The sequence below is a fragment of the Pecten maximus genome, chromosome 16 (genome assembly GCF_902652985.1).
Source record: "Pecten maximus chromosome 16, xPecMax1.1, whole genome shotgun sequence".
NCBI classification, from domain to species: Eukaryota; Metazoa; Mollusca; class Bivalvia; order Pectinida; family Pectinidae; genus Pecten; species Pecten maximus.
This window is the reverse complement of record NC_047030.1, coordinates 8,326,715-8,340,800: the sequence shown is the minus strand read 5'-3', so window position 1 is coordinate 8,340,800 and position 14,086 is coordinate 8,326,715. Positions and strand designations below refer to the sequence as shown.

General features: G+C 38.1%; 2 protein-coding genes across 15 annotated transcripts in view; both read right to left on the bottom strand.

The window, feature by feature from the left end:
- LOC117344449 overlaps positions 1–5,668 on the bottom strand; it is a 48,396-nt gene extending 42,728 nt beyond the window's left edge. For 13 of the 14 annotated variants that reach the window (XR_004536190.1, XM_033907180.1, XM_033907179.1 and 10 more), the window contains exons 1-4: positions 4,482–4,591; positions 3,996–4,144; positions 1,900–2,041; positions 1,255–1,358 (exon numbers count right to left, since the gene is read on the bottom strand). Coding sequence is in view for 13 of the 14 variants with exons in the window: in XM_033907180.1 (XP_033763071.1) it covers positions 1,255–1,358; positions 1,900–2,041; positions 3,996–4,055 (306 nt within the window). In the remaining variant the exon portion in view is untranslated. Of the gene's footprint in view, positions 1–1,254; positions 1,359–1,899; positions 2,042–3,995; positions 4,145–4,481; positions 4,767–5,564 lie in introns of those variants that run through there. The other variant, XM_033907181.1, reaches the window with a different exon arrangement.
- Positions 5,663–14,086, bottom strand: part of LOC117314597 — a 71,397-nt gene continuing 62,973 nt past the window's right edge. Inside the window, exons 65-75 of the mRNA XM_033868663.1 lie at positions 13,090–13,323; positions 12,473–12,632; positions 11,836–12,077; positions 10,986–11,116; positions 9,938–10,091; positions 8,935–9,156; positions 8,227–8,320; positions 7,927–8,044; positions 7,448–7,596; positions 6,172–6,305; positions 5,663–5,838 (exon numbers count right to left, since the gene is read on the bottom strand). Coding sequence (XP_033724554.1) covers positions 5,690–5,838; positions 6,172–6,305; positions 7,448–7,596; positions 7,927–8,044; positions 8,227–8,320; positions 8,935–9,156; positions 9,938–10,091; positions 10,986–11,116; positions 11,836–12,077; positions 12,473–12,632; positions 13,090–13,323 — 1,787 coding nt within the window. The 3' untranslated portion in view covers positions 5,663–5,689. The remainder of the gene's footprint in view (positions 5,839–6,171; positions 6,306–7,447; positions 7,597–7,926; positions 8,045–8,226; positions 8,321–8,934; positions 9,157–9,937; positions 10,092–10,985; positions 11,117–11,835; positions 12,078–12,472; positions 12,633–13,089; positions 13,324–14,086) is intronic.

Sequence of the window (14,086 nt, the reverse complement as noted above, 5' to 3'; positions counted from 1 at the left end):
CAAGGGGAACCTACAGATGAAATTTGAGAAAGATCCCTTCAGTACTTTCTGATGATTAGCGATAACAAGAATTGTTTACGGACGGACGGACGGACGGACGGAGGGAGGGACGGACGGACGGACGGACGGACGGACGGACGACGGACCACGGACGCAGGGCGATTTGAATAGCCCACCATCTGATGATGGTGGGCTAATAAAATATATATAACTCACAGGTCCTGGAGGAATCAAGATATAGGAAATTCTATATCTATGGTGGGTGCTGGAGAAAATGCAGCTTATGTTACTGTTTGAATTAAATAACTTCTCTGAGTGGCCCTTGTTTGACACACCTGAAATCCTCCCGTTGGGTAGATAATTTACTACAAAAGCCCCCATAGAAATGTGGTATTGAATCAGTTATCTGCACTATTGTGAGAATGATTTTTTACATGTATGTATACGAACATTTGCCCTTTTGTTTAAAATAAATCTTTTTAAAACTGTTTTTATATAATGTTCATTAATTTTAAAACAATAAACAGTCTGTGTTAAATATGATTTACTTGTTTTAATATCTTTAACAATTTTACAGTTAAGATACAGTTGAAGGGATCAGATGTATGACTGTTTTAACTAGATTTACCATATAACTGGCCCGTTCTCCCATATGTCATCAATATTGCAAGACACGTGTGATAACACTTTGCGGTGTCATAATTAATATGTGACGCTGCATGATTGTCTGGGTGGATGAAAATGTCCAGTGCAACCCGCATTTTGCCTGTCTTATATAGATGTAACAGAGCGCAGGATTAATTAAATTAAAATCACTGCCTCCGCTAGGGATCGAACCCGGGACCTCTGGCTTACAAGTCTTACGCTCAACCAATCAAGCTAAAGAGAAGATCTCTCTAGCCGAGCGGTATATTGCGGCTAGTATTTACCAGGGTTACATAGAAAGGAAAATATTTTGCTTATATTTTCAAAAGAAGTAGTTATGTGGTAAGAAGAATTTTACACTCATGGCTATGTCATATGAAATTTATTAAACTCGTTCAATAATATATGTCATTCACCTGTTAACAAGTGGCATATATCAAATAATTGAACTCGTTTAATAAATTTCATACGACAGCCACTCAGGTAAGATCCTCTATATCTCACTTTTCACTCTCAAACTGAGTAATTAAGAGAAGTTGACAACTTGTTTCATTATCATATGATAATTGTTGTGAAATGAATTATTATATTCATTTAAACAAGACTTACCATGTCGTAAAACATGCCGGCCGTCATGCGTCCCATGGTAGGAGGTGTGGTATCCGTGGTGAATTCCTTCACGGTCATTGCACATTGCCCAGACTTGTCAGTGGCTATAACACACCAATAGCACTGAGTTACAATAGTAAAACACCAATAACTATATAGAACTATGGATGGAAAACATGAAATATTGAATGTCTGAATCTTTTTGGACATTTAAAATTTTTGCATAATCAACAAAATTCTGAAGCAAAGAGGATGTAGTTTTCCAAAGAAAATGTAAGCTTACAAGTTTTTTCTAAATTGTAGTTTGACAAGAGAGTAAATCCATGAATATAAATTTCTTTCAATCATATGTTTTCTGTTAAGTATATGGTTTTTGTTTTATAATAGTTTTACAGAAAATAAAGTCCAAGAAAAATATAATTCTCTCTAAAATAAGATGTGAAGAGGAACACAAGCGACTTGCCCGATCACAAAGGTTTTTTCCAGGTACTCTGGTTTACCTGCTACATATACATACAGACCCTTCATGCATGGACCAATCAGGATTATTAATTGGAGTATGTGCCTGGTTGGATTCAATCAGCATAATAAGTTAAGGTGACACAACTCGTTCCACAATTGCTGATAAAAATATTAACAACTCACCCATAACAAAGAGGAAGTAGGATTCGCCCTGTGTCAGGTTAAGAGGCTGTATCTTTGTGAACGAGTTCTTTCCTAGATTGGTCACGTTGTATTCGGTGAACAGTTGTAACTTCACTACCTCTGTGGCCTTTCCTCCTTCAATCTACACACAAAATCATATTGCTACAAATCAGGTTATCTGTTCCACAAAACGGGTAAATTATTTGTGACGAGGAACTGATTGCCTCAGCATTTCTTGATAAATAACCTTTTTCCTTGTATATTTTTACAGCCATATGTTGGGTACACACGGTAGAGAAGTAGCCTGCCATTTTACTTACAGTTTACAGTCCGTGTTGTTGGGTACACACGGTAGAGAAGTAGTCGACCGTTATACTTACATACAGTTTACAGTCCGTGTTGTTGGGTACACACGGTAGAGAAGTAGTCGACCGTTATACTTACATACAGTTTACAGTCCGTGTTGTTGGGTACACACGGTAGAGAAGTAGTCGACCGTTATACTTACATACAGTTTACAGTCCGTGTTGTTGGGTACACACGGTAGAGAAGTAGTCGACCGTTATACTTACATACAGTTTACAGTCGGTGTTGTTGGGTACACACGGTAGAGAAGTAGTCGACCGTTATACTTACATACAGTTTACAGTCCGTGTTGTTGGGTACACACGGTAGAGAAGTAGTCGACCGTTATACTTACATACAGTTTACAGTCCGTGTTGTCGGGTACACGGTAGAGAAGTAGTCGGCCGTTATACTTACATACAGTTTACAGTCCGTGTTGTTGGGTACACACGGTAGAGAAGTAGTCGACCGTTATACTTACATACAGTTTACAGTCCGTGTTGTTGGGTACACACGGTAGAGAAGTAGTCGACCGTTATACTTACATACAGTTTACAGTCCGTGTTGTTGGGTACACGGTAGAGAAGTAGTCGACCGTTATACTTACATACAGTTTACAGTCTGTGTTGTTGGGTACACGGTAGAGAAGTAGTCGACCGTTATACTTACATACAGTTTACAGTCCGTGTTGTTGGGTACACACGGTAGAGAAGTAGTCGACCGTTATACTTACATACAGTTTACAGTCCGTGTTGTTGGGTACACACGGTAGAGAAGTAGTTGACCGTTATACTTACATACAGTTTACAGTCTGTGTTGTTGGGTACACGGTAGAGAAGTAGTCGACCGTTATACTTACATACAGTTTTCAGTCCGTGTTGTTGGGTACACACGGTAGAGAAGTAGTCGACCGTTATACTTACATACAGTTTACAGTCCGTGTTGTTGGGTACACACGGTAGAGAAGTAGTCGACCGTTATACTTACATACAGTTTACGGTCCGTGTTGTTGGGTACACACGGTAGAGAAGTAGTCGACCGTTATACTTACATACAGTTTACGGTCAGTGTTGTTGGGTACACACGGTAGAGAAGTAGTCGACCGTTATACTTACATACAGTTTACAGTCCGTGTTGTTGGGTACACACGGTAGAGAAGTAGTCGACCGTTATACTTACATACAGTTTACAGTCCGTGTTGTTGGGTACACACGGTAGAGAAGTAGTCGACCGTTATACTTACATACAGTTTACAGTCCGTGTTGTTGGGTACACGGTAGAGAAGTAGTCGACCGTTATACTTACTTACAGTTTACAGTCCGTGTTGTTGGGTACACACGGTAGAGAAGTAGTCGACCGTTATACTTACATACAGTTTACAGTCCGTGTTGTTGGGTACACGGTAGAGAAGTAGTCGGCCGTTATACTTACATACAGTTTACAGTCCGTGTTGTTGGGTACACACGGTAGAGAAGTAGTCGACCGTTATACTTACATACAGTTTACAGTCCGTGTTGTTGGGTACACACGGTAGAGAAGTAGTCGGCCGTTATACTTACATACAGTTTACAGTCCGTGTTGTTGGGTACACACGGTAGAGAAGTAGTCGACCGTTATACTTACATACAGTTTACAGTCCGTGTTGTTGGGTACACACGGTAGAGAAGTAGTCGACCGTTATACATACATACAGTTTACAGTCCGTGTTGTTGGGTACACAGGGTAGAGAAGTAGTCGGCCGTTATACTTACATACAGTTTACAGTCCGTGTTGTTGGCATCAGAATTATTGGATACAGCCACATAATACATGAGAATGTCAAGGTTTGAGGTGAATTCTTCCCACTGCGAGTCCAGGTACTGGTATGTACTCACGTAAGTTGTCAGAACGATTTCTCCCGCTAAAAGAGAGAAAGATCAAAAGATATAACAATCATGTCAAGGTCGGGGGAGATTGGTCCACCTTGTATATTTAGTCCAGGAGAAACAACCGATCAAACTAACGAAACAGAACCATATTAACATATTAATAAAACTGCGAATGAGTTGTACATAACCGCATGAATAATAATCAGATCTAATCTGTCATTACCAGGTAATTTCATCATTCAAAGAAGAGAAAAAGAGAAAAACTTACTTATTGCACTATCATATCAAACTCCGAAGCCTAACTTGATTCAGAAGACTGAACTTACGAATAATTGCACTATCATATCCGTCTCGGAAGAATGAACTTACGAATAATTAAACTATCATATCCGACTCGGAAGCCATTTGACGTGGTTGTAGCTTCAGAGTATGATGTACTAGTTGCCCTCACTGTGACATAATACACTGCCGTTATTGGGGTCAGGTCAAGGTCATACAAGGTCACAGTTGTATTTGGACCAACGTTTGTGAATGGTACAACATTGTCTCGGGTATTTGGAAATCTTCGGTCAGTTCCGATGGCAACTTCGTAAAAGGAGACGAGTTGATTACGATCCTGTTCCCCGTTATTGCTGTCTTGTAGACCAGGGTTACCTGTTGTAAAAATAATCTAGCGGTAACAATTAAATTCACAAACTACTAATGATCTAAATTATTTTTTATTATACATTTAAGATCTGTACTTCCATTCAAGTCTATTGTGAATCAATTCTCAGACTTATTCAATCTAAACAAATTTGGTTAAAGAATATTTTAAAATACAACAGCCAAATTTCATTATCTTAACAACCAGTGTAAAGAAATTCATTAAGTGCATGTCCATATCAACTAACCTACATCGATTGATCATCTTGTCACAAATTTGTTATCATCTCGGCCACATTAGCTTTAATACGATTATTCCCAAAATATTAAAGCATAATAAGAGAGCATGAGGAAGTTAAATATGTAAGATTACTCAAAAACTGTCTGAGAAATAGCTATAGGGTTAACAAAATTAATCTTAACTCTCAAAATCCAAGATTGCCGACCATCAGCCACAAGGATCACGATACACGAGCATAATATAAATTACTAATAGGGTTAAATAATTTGATACATCACTAACCTTTAGTGGCAGATTCATTATCTGATAAATTCTGTATCATATTGAGACGAGTGTAAGTTAGATTCCATTCAATCTATACATATAACTTGTACATTTGTGGGAAAATAAGCGAAAATTCTCAAAATTATTTCCCAATAAAACAGGTTAACTATAACTCAGATGGTGCATTTTTCACTTCTAAGAAAATAATTTGATGTCATTTAAAAAAAAAAAAAAAAAAATTATAGAAGAATAATGAATATAATAAACATGATATGCCCAGTATGAGATAAAACTATATATACCTGATTCAACATCTATCTGGATAAGAGAGTCAGCAGACTGACCGAAGCCCAACCAGTTAGCAGATATGGTTGTCCTGGATGGTAAGAAGTTGAGGTCGAATCCAGTAATGGGGCCATCGAACACTTTACCCGGTAGTAAGAGGATCTTGTTGGATGGTGACGCCATCCGACCGTATAACATAGGTGTAGTTAAGGGCATTGGTCACACGTAGTTTAGAGAAGTACAGCTCTCTGTCCAGCATATGTAGTCCGTCATTTACACCAACTGTCTGAGCTGAAAGCAATTGACAAGTTATTTTAAAATTAGTTTTTCTTTGTTAATTGTTTTGTAAACCAACGAAGCTGTAAGTAACCAGTAAATTATTTTTTAAAAGATCTTTTTGTTTTTAAATTAAATTGTTAACAGATCTGAAAGTACATATATTACTACCTTTCTTACATAAATCATATTCGTTATGAAAAAATTGTACAACTGAGAAGACAGAGGGTGAAATATTATCAGATTTATTTGTCGGTTGTGCTACTGATCCATTTCTTTCATGAGTTTTTTTATGCACCTATTAATCAATTTTAAACAAACTACAAATGAATCAGACTTTAAACTTACTTTGCATATCAAGGTAAGGCATGATAATTGTCCCATCTATCCGCTCGATCTGCCAATGATAGTTAAGTATTGGGCAAGGATCCCCACTCACGTCCCATTCCGCTCTGATGGTTCCCAAGTCTGTCTGATAGTTCCTATCAACACATTTAAAGCTTGATTATAGAAATGAACGTGAACAGTAAGGCACAGGCAGATCAATAATCACTATGGGCGCAACAATACGGCTACACTTGTGATGGTATATATTGTCTAACAATACACCTACACTTGTAATGGTATATATTGTCTAACAATACGGCTACACTTGTAATGGAATATATTGTCTAACAATACGCCTACACTTGTGATAGTATATATTGTCTAACAATATACAGCTACACTTGTAATGGAATATATTGTCTAACAATATGGCTACACTTGTGATGGAATATTTTGTCTAACAATATGGCTACACTTGTAATGGAATATATTGTCTAACAATACGCCTACATTTGTGATGGTATATATTGTCTAACAATATGGCTACACTTGAAATGGAATATATTGTCTAACAATACGCCTACACTTGTAATGGAATATATTGTCTAACAGTACGGCTACACTTGTAATGGAATATATTGTCTAACAATACACCTACACTTGTAATGGTATATATTGTTTAACAATACGGCTACACTTGTAATGGAATATATTGTTTAACAATACGGCTGCACTTGTAATGGAATATATTGTCTAACAATATCGCCTACACTTGTAATGGAATATATTGTTTAACAATACAGCTAAACTTGTAATGGAATATATTGTCTAACAATATACAGCTACACTTGTGAATGGATATATTGTCTAACAATACAGCTACACTTGTAAATGGTATATATTGTCTAACAAGTATTGGATATCCAAAGAGTTGGATTCCCCTTACACTCATGTGTACAGTGTTTAGATGGCCCTAAATATTCCATACTCTTGAGACTTTCTTTAGTAAACTTCATGAAACTTATCACTGTCATTTTCAGTCTACAGATTGCATCACCAAAAACAAAGTTTTGCCGATTTGTTTGTAATGCAATATTATATTTACATATTGCAAATATTGGATGCAATATACATACAATCTTTAAATCGGTGAAATGGTGGTGCACAATTTTCAATATACTGCTGGGGAGAGAAAAAATTGTTTTTATCACTGTATATTTATACCTGTATCTATATACCACACTATTAAAAAGGTTTGAACTCCAGAACAAGATCTGGAAAATGTTTGAATACATACACGTCTCCAACAGAGTTTTCCACAGTGTCAAGGATGGCTACAGGACCAAGGGGAGGTAACCCTTGGCTGAGATAAGACATGTATATGCCATTTGATGTGGCTACTGTCGTCAGTCCTGCTCCATTAGTAACTTTGATGGACACAAACAGCTGTAACAAAAGTATATATCTACTATACTCTACGCAAATATGTATGGCACTTATCAACGAACACGGGTAACACAAACTTCAAACAGGCTCTATTCTCCTTCCATGTAGGAGGAGATTGCCGGACAAATGAATGTTTACACTGTAGGAACAGTAACTATACCATAATACCCCCTTCAAATTTGACGGGCACATTAAAAGGATGATAATTTTGAGGCTACAAACTTATGATAAATGAGAAATCTTTATTCACGAACTGTTGTACATCGTGTATTGTCTATCCAATCCTTAACAACTCTATCCTAGAACGGTAGGTGTGAAGTAAGTACATACCTGCGACTGGCCCTGAAGGTTAAGGCCACCGACACTACAGGTTTTAGAATCATTTGGAATCTCAAAGAAGGGTTTCACTTGACCTCCACCAGGGCTTGTTCCCACGGCAATCTGATGACTATTAATAGAAACCATATTTCATGTGGACATTATAACTCCTGCCAATATATGTCTAGTTTTTCTGTTGTGCCTTTTTACAGAAAAAAAGAAGAAAAACACAATCTTTTTACCAAAAAGCATTAAATTCCATCAATAATACTGGTATCTATCCCTGTGGATAACATTCCTGTACAAACTTACCTCACTATTCTAGATTCAGGGTCAGTAAATGGTTGCCATGTGACGGCCAGTGTTGTCAGAGATTCCGTGCAAACAGCATCCAGAGCCAAACAGTCTATGGAAAGTTAAAAGAAAACACCAGCATGCGAATGAGATCATAATTCCATCTCATTATTCCAACTCCTAACTGATACTTCAAATATTACCAAGAAAATAGGTCATATCAGCATTGGACTAGGCCGATAGATATAAAGATTGCACTGGTACGGGTTGATATCAGGATTGCACTGGGACGGGTTGATATCTGGATTGCACTGGGACAGGTGGATATCTGGATTGCACTGGGACGAGAGGATATCTGGATTGCACTGGGACGGGTTGATATCAGGATTGCACTGGGATGGGTTGATATCTGGATTGCACTGGGACGGGTGGATAGGATTGCACTGGGACGAATGAATATCAGGATTGCACTGGGACAGGTGGATATCTGGATTGCACTGGGACAGGTGGATATCTGGATTGCACTGGGACGAGTTGATATCTGGATTGCACTGGGACGGGTGGATATCTGGATTGCACTGGGACGGGTTGGTATCTGGATTGCACTGGGACGGGTGAATATCAGGATTGCACTGGGACGGGTTGATATCTGGATTGCACTGGGACGGGTGGATATCAGGATTGCAATTGGAAGAGTGGATATCTATATTGGACTATAATACTCACCTTCATTGGTGGTGCAGACCTTTCTGTTGTAAGCTACTGTATTATCAACACTATTGGCGTCTACCCTGTAAACAGTGTGGAGGTCCACCACCAGACCAGGTACAGGTGGGGTTGTGTCTATCCCTATCTCATTAGAGAAAGCGTAGATCTCCAGTCCAACCTTGTTGACGGCGGTTACCGTAACAAAGTAGGTGTTGCCATGCCTCAGCTTGCTGCCTAGACCTAGTAGGAAAATGAAATCATTGTTTTGATGATAATTATTACTCATAATATCTGAATGATGTAATGTTGAATACTTATGATGTATCTGACTGGGAGATATAAACTATCATCAGTTTTTAATGTTAGACATCACGTCTAAATAACCAAACCACACTTCCCATATGATTTCAGATGACATAATATGATACAACATTCCAAAGACACAGATGTGTTGGGGACAGCATTTGAAAAATTATTAAAAGATAGTCATTCTGACTAATTCCAGAATGGCTTACCAAGGAGTTTCGATGATAATGAAAATAAAAGGGTTTAACAGGCATCAATCCTGCTGAGTAAATACAGAAGCTATATACAAAGTTTAAATTGCTCTGTCCTAAAGTGCGAAACTTATTTTGCAGAAAATGATTTGTTCTAATAACAAAATAGTATGACCTTGACCTTGACCTTTCAAAACACACACATACACTACATGCATATATTTCTCACACAGGGGAGGCCGTCCTTAAATGACATTAGCTATTGATACAAAACCAAACCTTCACAAATGAAATGTTATCTAAACATAACATGTTGAACAAAATTTCCCCCTACTGGCCCCCTCTAAAACTGGTAGGGGACTTATAAATGCAGGAGCAGACTCCATAATTTTGATTGATCAAAACGCGATGATCTTATTCAACAGATTCCTGATAAAGTAAAAATGGCCTTGACCTTTGACCTTTAGACATAAAAAGTAATCCAGTAAGGAAGCTATGTCAGAACTGGCCTGCAGATTGTTTACCTGTTATGGAGTAAGTGCTGACTGTCCCGTCAACTTCACCATTGTTGAAGATGTCATCAGAGCCCTCTATCTGTCCCATCGTGATGAGATACTTGTCTATGCCACTCTCCTCATCAAAAAATCCTGTCCACGTACACAGCACAGGAGCATTTTGCTGTAAAGTGTAAGTCAATCTACGATCATTGCAGGAAAACAAAAGTATGTTATTCATTGCGACAATATAGAACAAAAAGTACATTGCCACAATGCAGAATGCAGCTGTAAAAAGTAAGCCAATTTAGTATCATTGTAGACAAACAAAAGTACAAATTCAACATGACACTGTTGCCTTCAGTAAAGCATTCTACTGTCATTGCAGACAAACAATTGTTTGTTTGGGTTTACTGTCCCGTTATTAGCAAAGGTTAAATTTTGAGGCAATATCTATAGCTGCTGGTGGCTACCTCACTGAACAACATACAGAAAGCCTGTCGCATGCCATCCAGAACAATTTTGGTAAAGTGTCTTGCCATCCTGAGAAACAAAAACCATTACTGGCAGGGAGTCACAAGTTTAAGTTTGATATTTAACATGATACTGTAACCTTCAGTAAGTACAGTACCTACAGGACAATGTACAGAACAATGTAGAATTCAACTATACAGAATAGTAAAGGTTTTAACTACCATTATCATAGCTGAAATTATATTCAAAACACAACATCAGAAAGAACAGGAATCATATTCCTTCTAAGTGCCCAAGAAGGAATCAGGTCCATGACTCGGGTGTGATAATCCCTGGCTCCAACAACTGAGCCAGAACAGCATAATCTGACAGCTGAGTGACAGCACAGACATCTTATTTAACACTATATGTAGAAACCATGCCAACCTGCTCCTTTTTACAAGCAATATTGGGTAGTTACAAGGCAGGAGCTTGTGATGTGTGTTGGAGTCTATTGAGCTAATAAATAGTCTATATTTGTTCTCTCTTTTCAATTCTCCTTAAGCCCTGTTTGATTTTTCAATGTGTGTTGTACAGAGTAACAGATTTTACCCCTTAATCTTACCTGTACATAATCAGGACAAGTCACTTCACCCAACTGCGGAGCAGAACTGTCAAACACAACAGAGCCAGACGCAACACCTTCAATCAACCCAGCTTTGTTCCTTGCCCATACAGATAGGATATTTGGTTTACCTACAAATGAAGATAGTCCGTTATTTAATCAAACTAATCTACGAAAATCAATTTCTGATTTAACCTAAAACAATTCTGAACCAGGACAAGAGACAAGAATGTAAATTGTGTATGGACGGACAACGCATGATTTTTTAAATCAATATTTTATTTGGAATGCAATATATACCCTATGGAATGAGTAGAGACTTGAATATCTTCATGGAAATACATAAAACTTGTTCTATAGAATGACAGGAAGTACGACGTTTAATCAGCTCACCGTGTCACTCGTGTGTAAGTTATAACTCATTTTAACATTTTTCGTTGCATGCACAATTCGTTACATGTATTCCTGTTTTATTTTGACAATAATCATTACGGTTCTGATTTATTGATATTTATATGCCCTAGAAAACTAGTAAAATCGGAATCCGCCATTTTGTTGTCAGTGTAAACAACCCGTTATAAATCAGCTGATTTCTGAGCATTAGATTATTTTCAATACAATTAAAATGCATGAAATGTCTTATCATCATTCTACTTCTAATGGTTACTTTTCGTTGAATACATGTTGCACAATGTCTTAAAGCAGCACAAAGGAACGAGGGAATGTTAACCATAACTTCTCAAAACATCATGAAAATCGAATGAGTTAATTAAGAAAATGCGGAAAGTTTTTTTAAGCCAGAAGAACATGAAAACAAATAGATTCCCATGAAAGGGAAATAAACACATACCGGTGACATCTGGTACAATGGACCCAAGAGGCATGGAACTCAATCCAAGGGAAGTGATTTCAGCATACTGCATTTCTTTGATGTCATCTGCGAATGGATAGGTGCCCACGGTGTACCAACTATCAACCACTGGACTCTCTGTGTCATTGTACTGCCAGCTTGCTGTCATGGAGTCTGATGACCGCTGGTATATGGTGGCGCCCTCTTTTATATTTGAATCAGCTGCATAGATGTCGGTCAAGCTGTGAAATAAAAAATATATTAATATATAATTAATATATTGATCAGGGCCAACAAGTACAAACCATAAAGCTGTTATCCCATGCTGATAATGTTAACCAAGTTAGAATGATCGAATTCCAATAGAAATCAAACAAATCAATGTCAAAAATGTGATTTCCCTATATAAACTATAGTAAAGTTTACCCCCTCACAAGGGCCTAACATTTGACCCCTGGGTCATGAAATTCACAATTTTGGTAAAGCAATCATTCCTTCAAAAGATATTGTGAAGAATGCTAATCGGGAAGGACGGAACCCATTTGTATATCTGTATTTGTATAATTGGACAACTCGTTAGTTATGTGATAAAATTACACTGTGTGATAGTGTACAACAGACGAAGACTGTAATTTACCTTTCCAGTACTATACTGGGGGGAGTAAGATCAACAGTGAAACCATCAGTCGAAGTCTGCAGGACATTTCCTCCATTGGTTCGTCCACGAATAGTGGTGTAGTAGGTCTTGTTGGCTGTTAACTGGGCAGTGGTCTGAGCGAACCCACTACTGGCCACGCCTAAAACATTAACAACAATTAAAACACAGTAGTCAATAACTTAAATTGGATATATAACAGAAGTCATTATGATATATTTGTATCAATGTCTCCTCTAGGGATCAAACCTGGGACCACAGGCTCACTAGACTTATGCTCAACTAATCAAATGAAAGAAAAATTCCCTCTAACCAAGCAGTATAATCTGTAGCTAGTATACTCCCTCCTCTAATTATATAGTCTTATACACAATTAACTGAACTCAAGAGAAATTCTCTTAAACCGAGCAGTATATTGACGCTATAATTCTCTTTCCAGTTATAACCCACACCACATCCCAGACTATTTACCAGGTCACAGAATATAAGTTGGTTTGATTGTACCTACAACAGTTAAAGATGTCAATTTCTTATCAATTGGTCCTTACAAATATTATTATCAATCATGGAACTTATATCTCTATTTCAATTAAACTCACCTCCTCCACGAACACTCTCGTCCTCCTCATGGACAATCCCAGCAGACATGAAGGGCTGAATCTCCTCTCCGCCAGGGCTGGTGCCGATAGCCCACTCAAAGGACATGACACCATGGAGATCGCTGGTGAATCCCTCGAATTGGGTTGTTACTACGGAGAAGTCCATTGTGTAGTCAATATCCATGGACATGATGTCATCACTCCCCAGACCCTCAGCACCATCTATGGCGTAACCTATAACATAGGCATATACAGAATAAGATCTGTCCATGACCTTGAGTACAGAGAGAGTATCATGATATTTATCCTCTAGTAACCCCAGGGAGTAAACATATCACCTCTTCATTAATTAAAGTAATAAGGGGAGAATTATTTGCAATAACGTTTGTTGGCATTTCTACAAGTCTTAATACCATATATACAAGAGGAGAGGAAAAATGCAACGACCAGGCAGGAACTCGAACCGGTGACCTCCAAAGTCTTGACAGATGCTCTAACCATCTGAGCTACCTAGGCACCGGCATTCATTTCAGTCCAGTTCCGCTACTTATATATAGGTGGGTGGTCTTCATATTTGTGGGACAAACCATTGATAAAACAGTGGAATAATGAAGCTCACATAGAACTTGTGTGACTCAATGTCTGAGATGAAGAGAAAATGGATATGAAACCTGGATTAGATTCCTGGGTTTATTGCCCTACGCACAGTCATTTTGAGGCAAGCTCGCCTTGTAGTACCTGGCTGCTACCCCCATTAAACACCATATAGGATCAGGCCATCACAAACTATCCATAGTGATTGGAGTACAGTGTCTTGCCCAATGACAAAAACACAGGGCAAAGAAGATCTTCGAGCTCGGCTTCCTGAGAAGTACCTATACAAACTGCCCCAAGATAAAGACCTCAAACCCGGGATTTTCATCTGAGGACGCAATAAAAGTTAGACACTCTACTTTCTAAGCTATTGCTGTCCTCAAAACTTTGAACCCCGTATTAG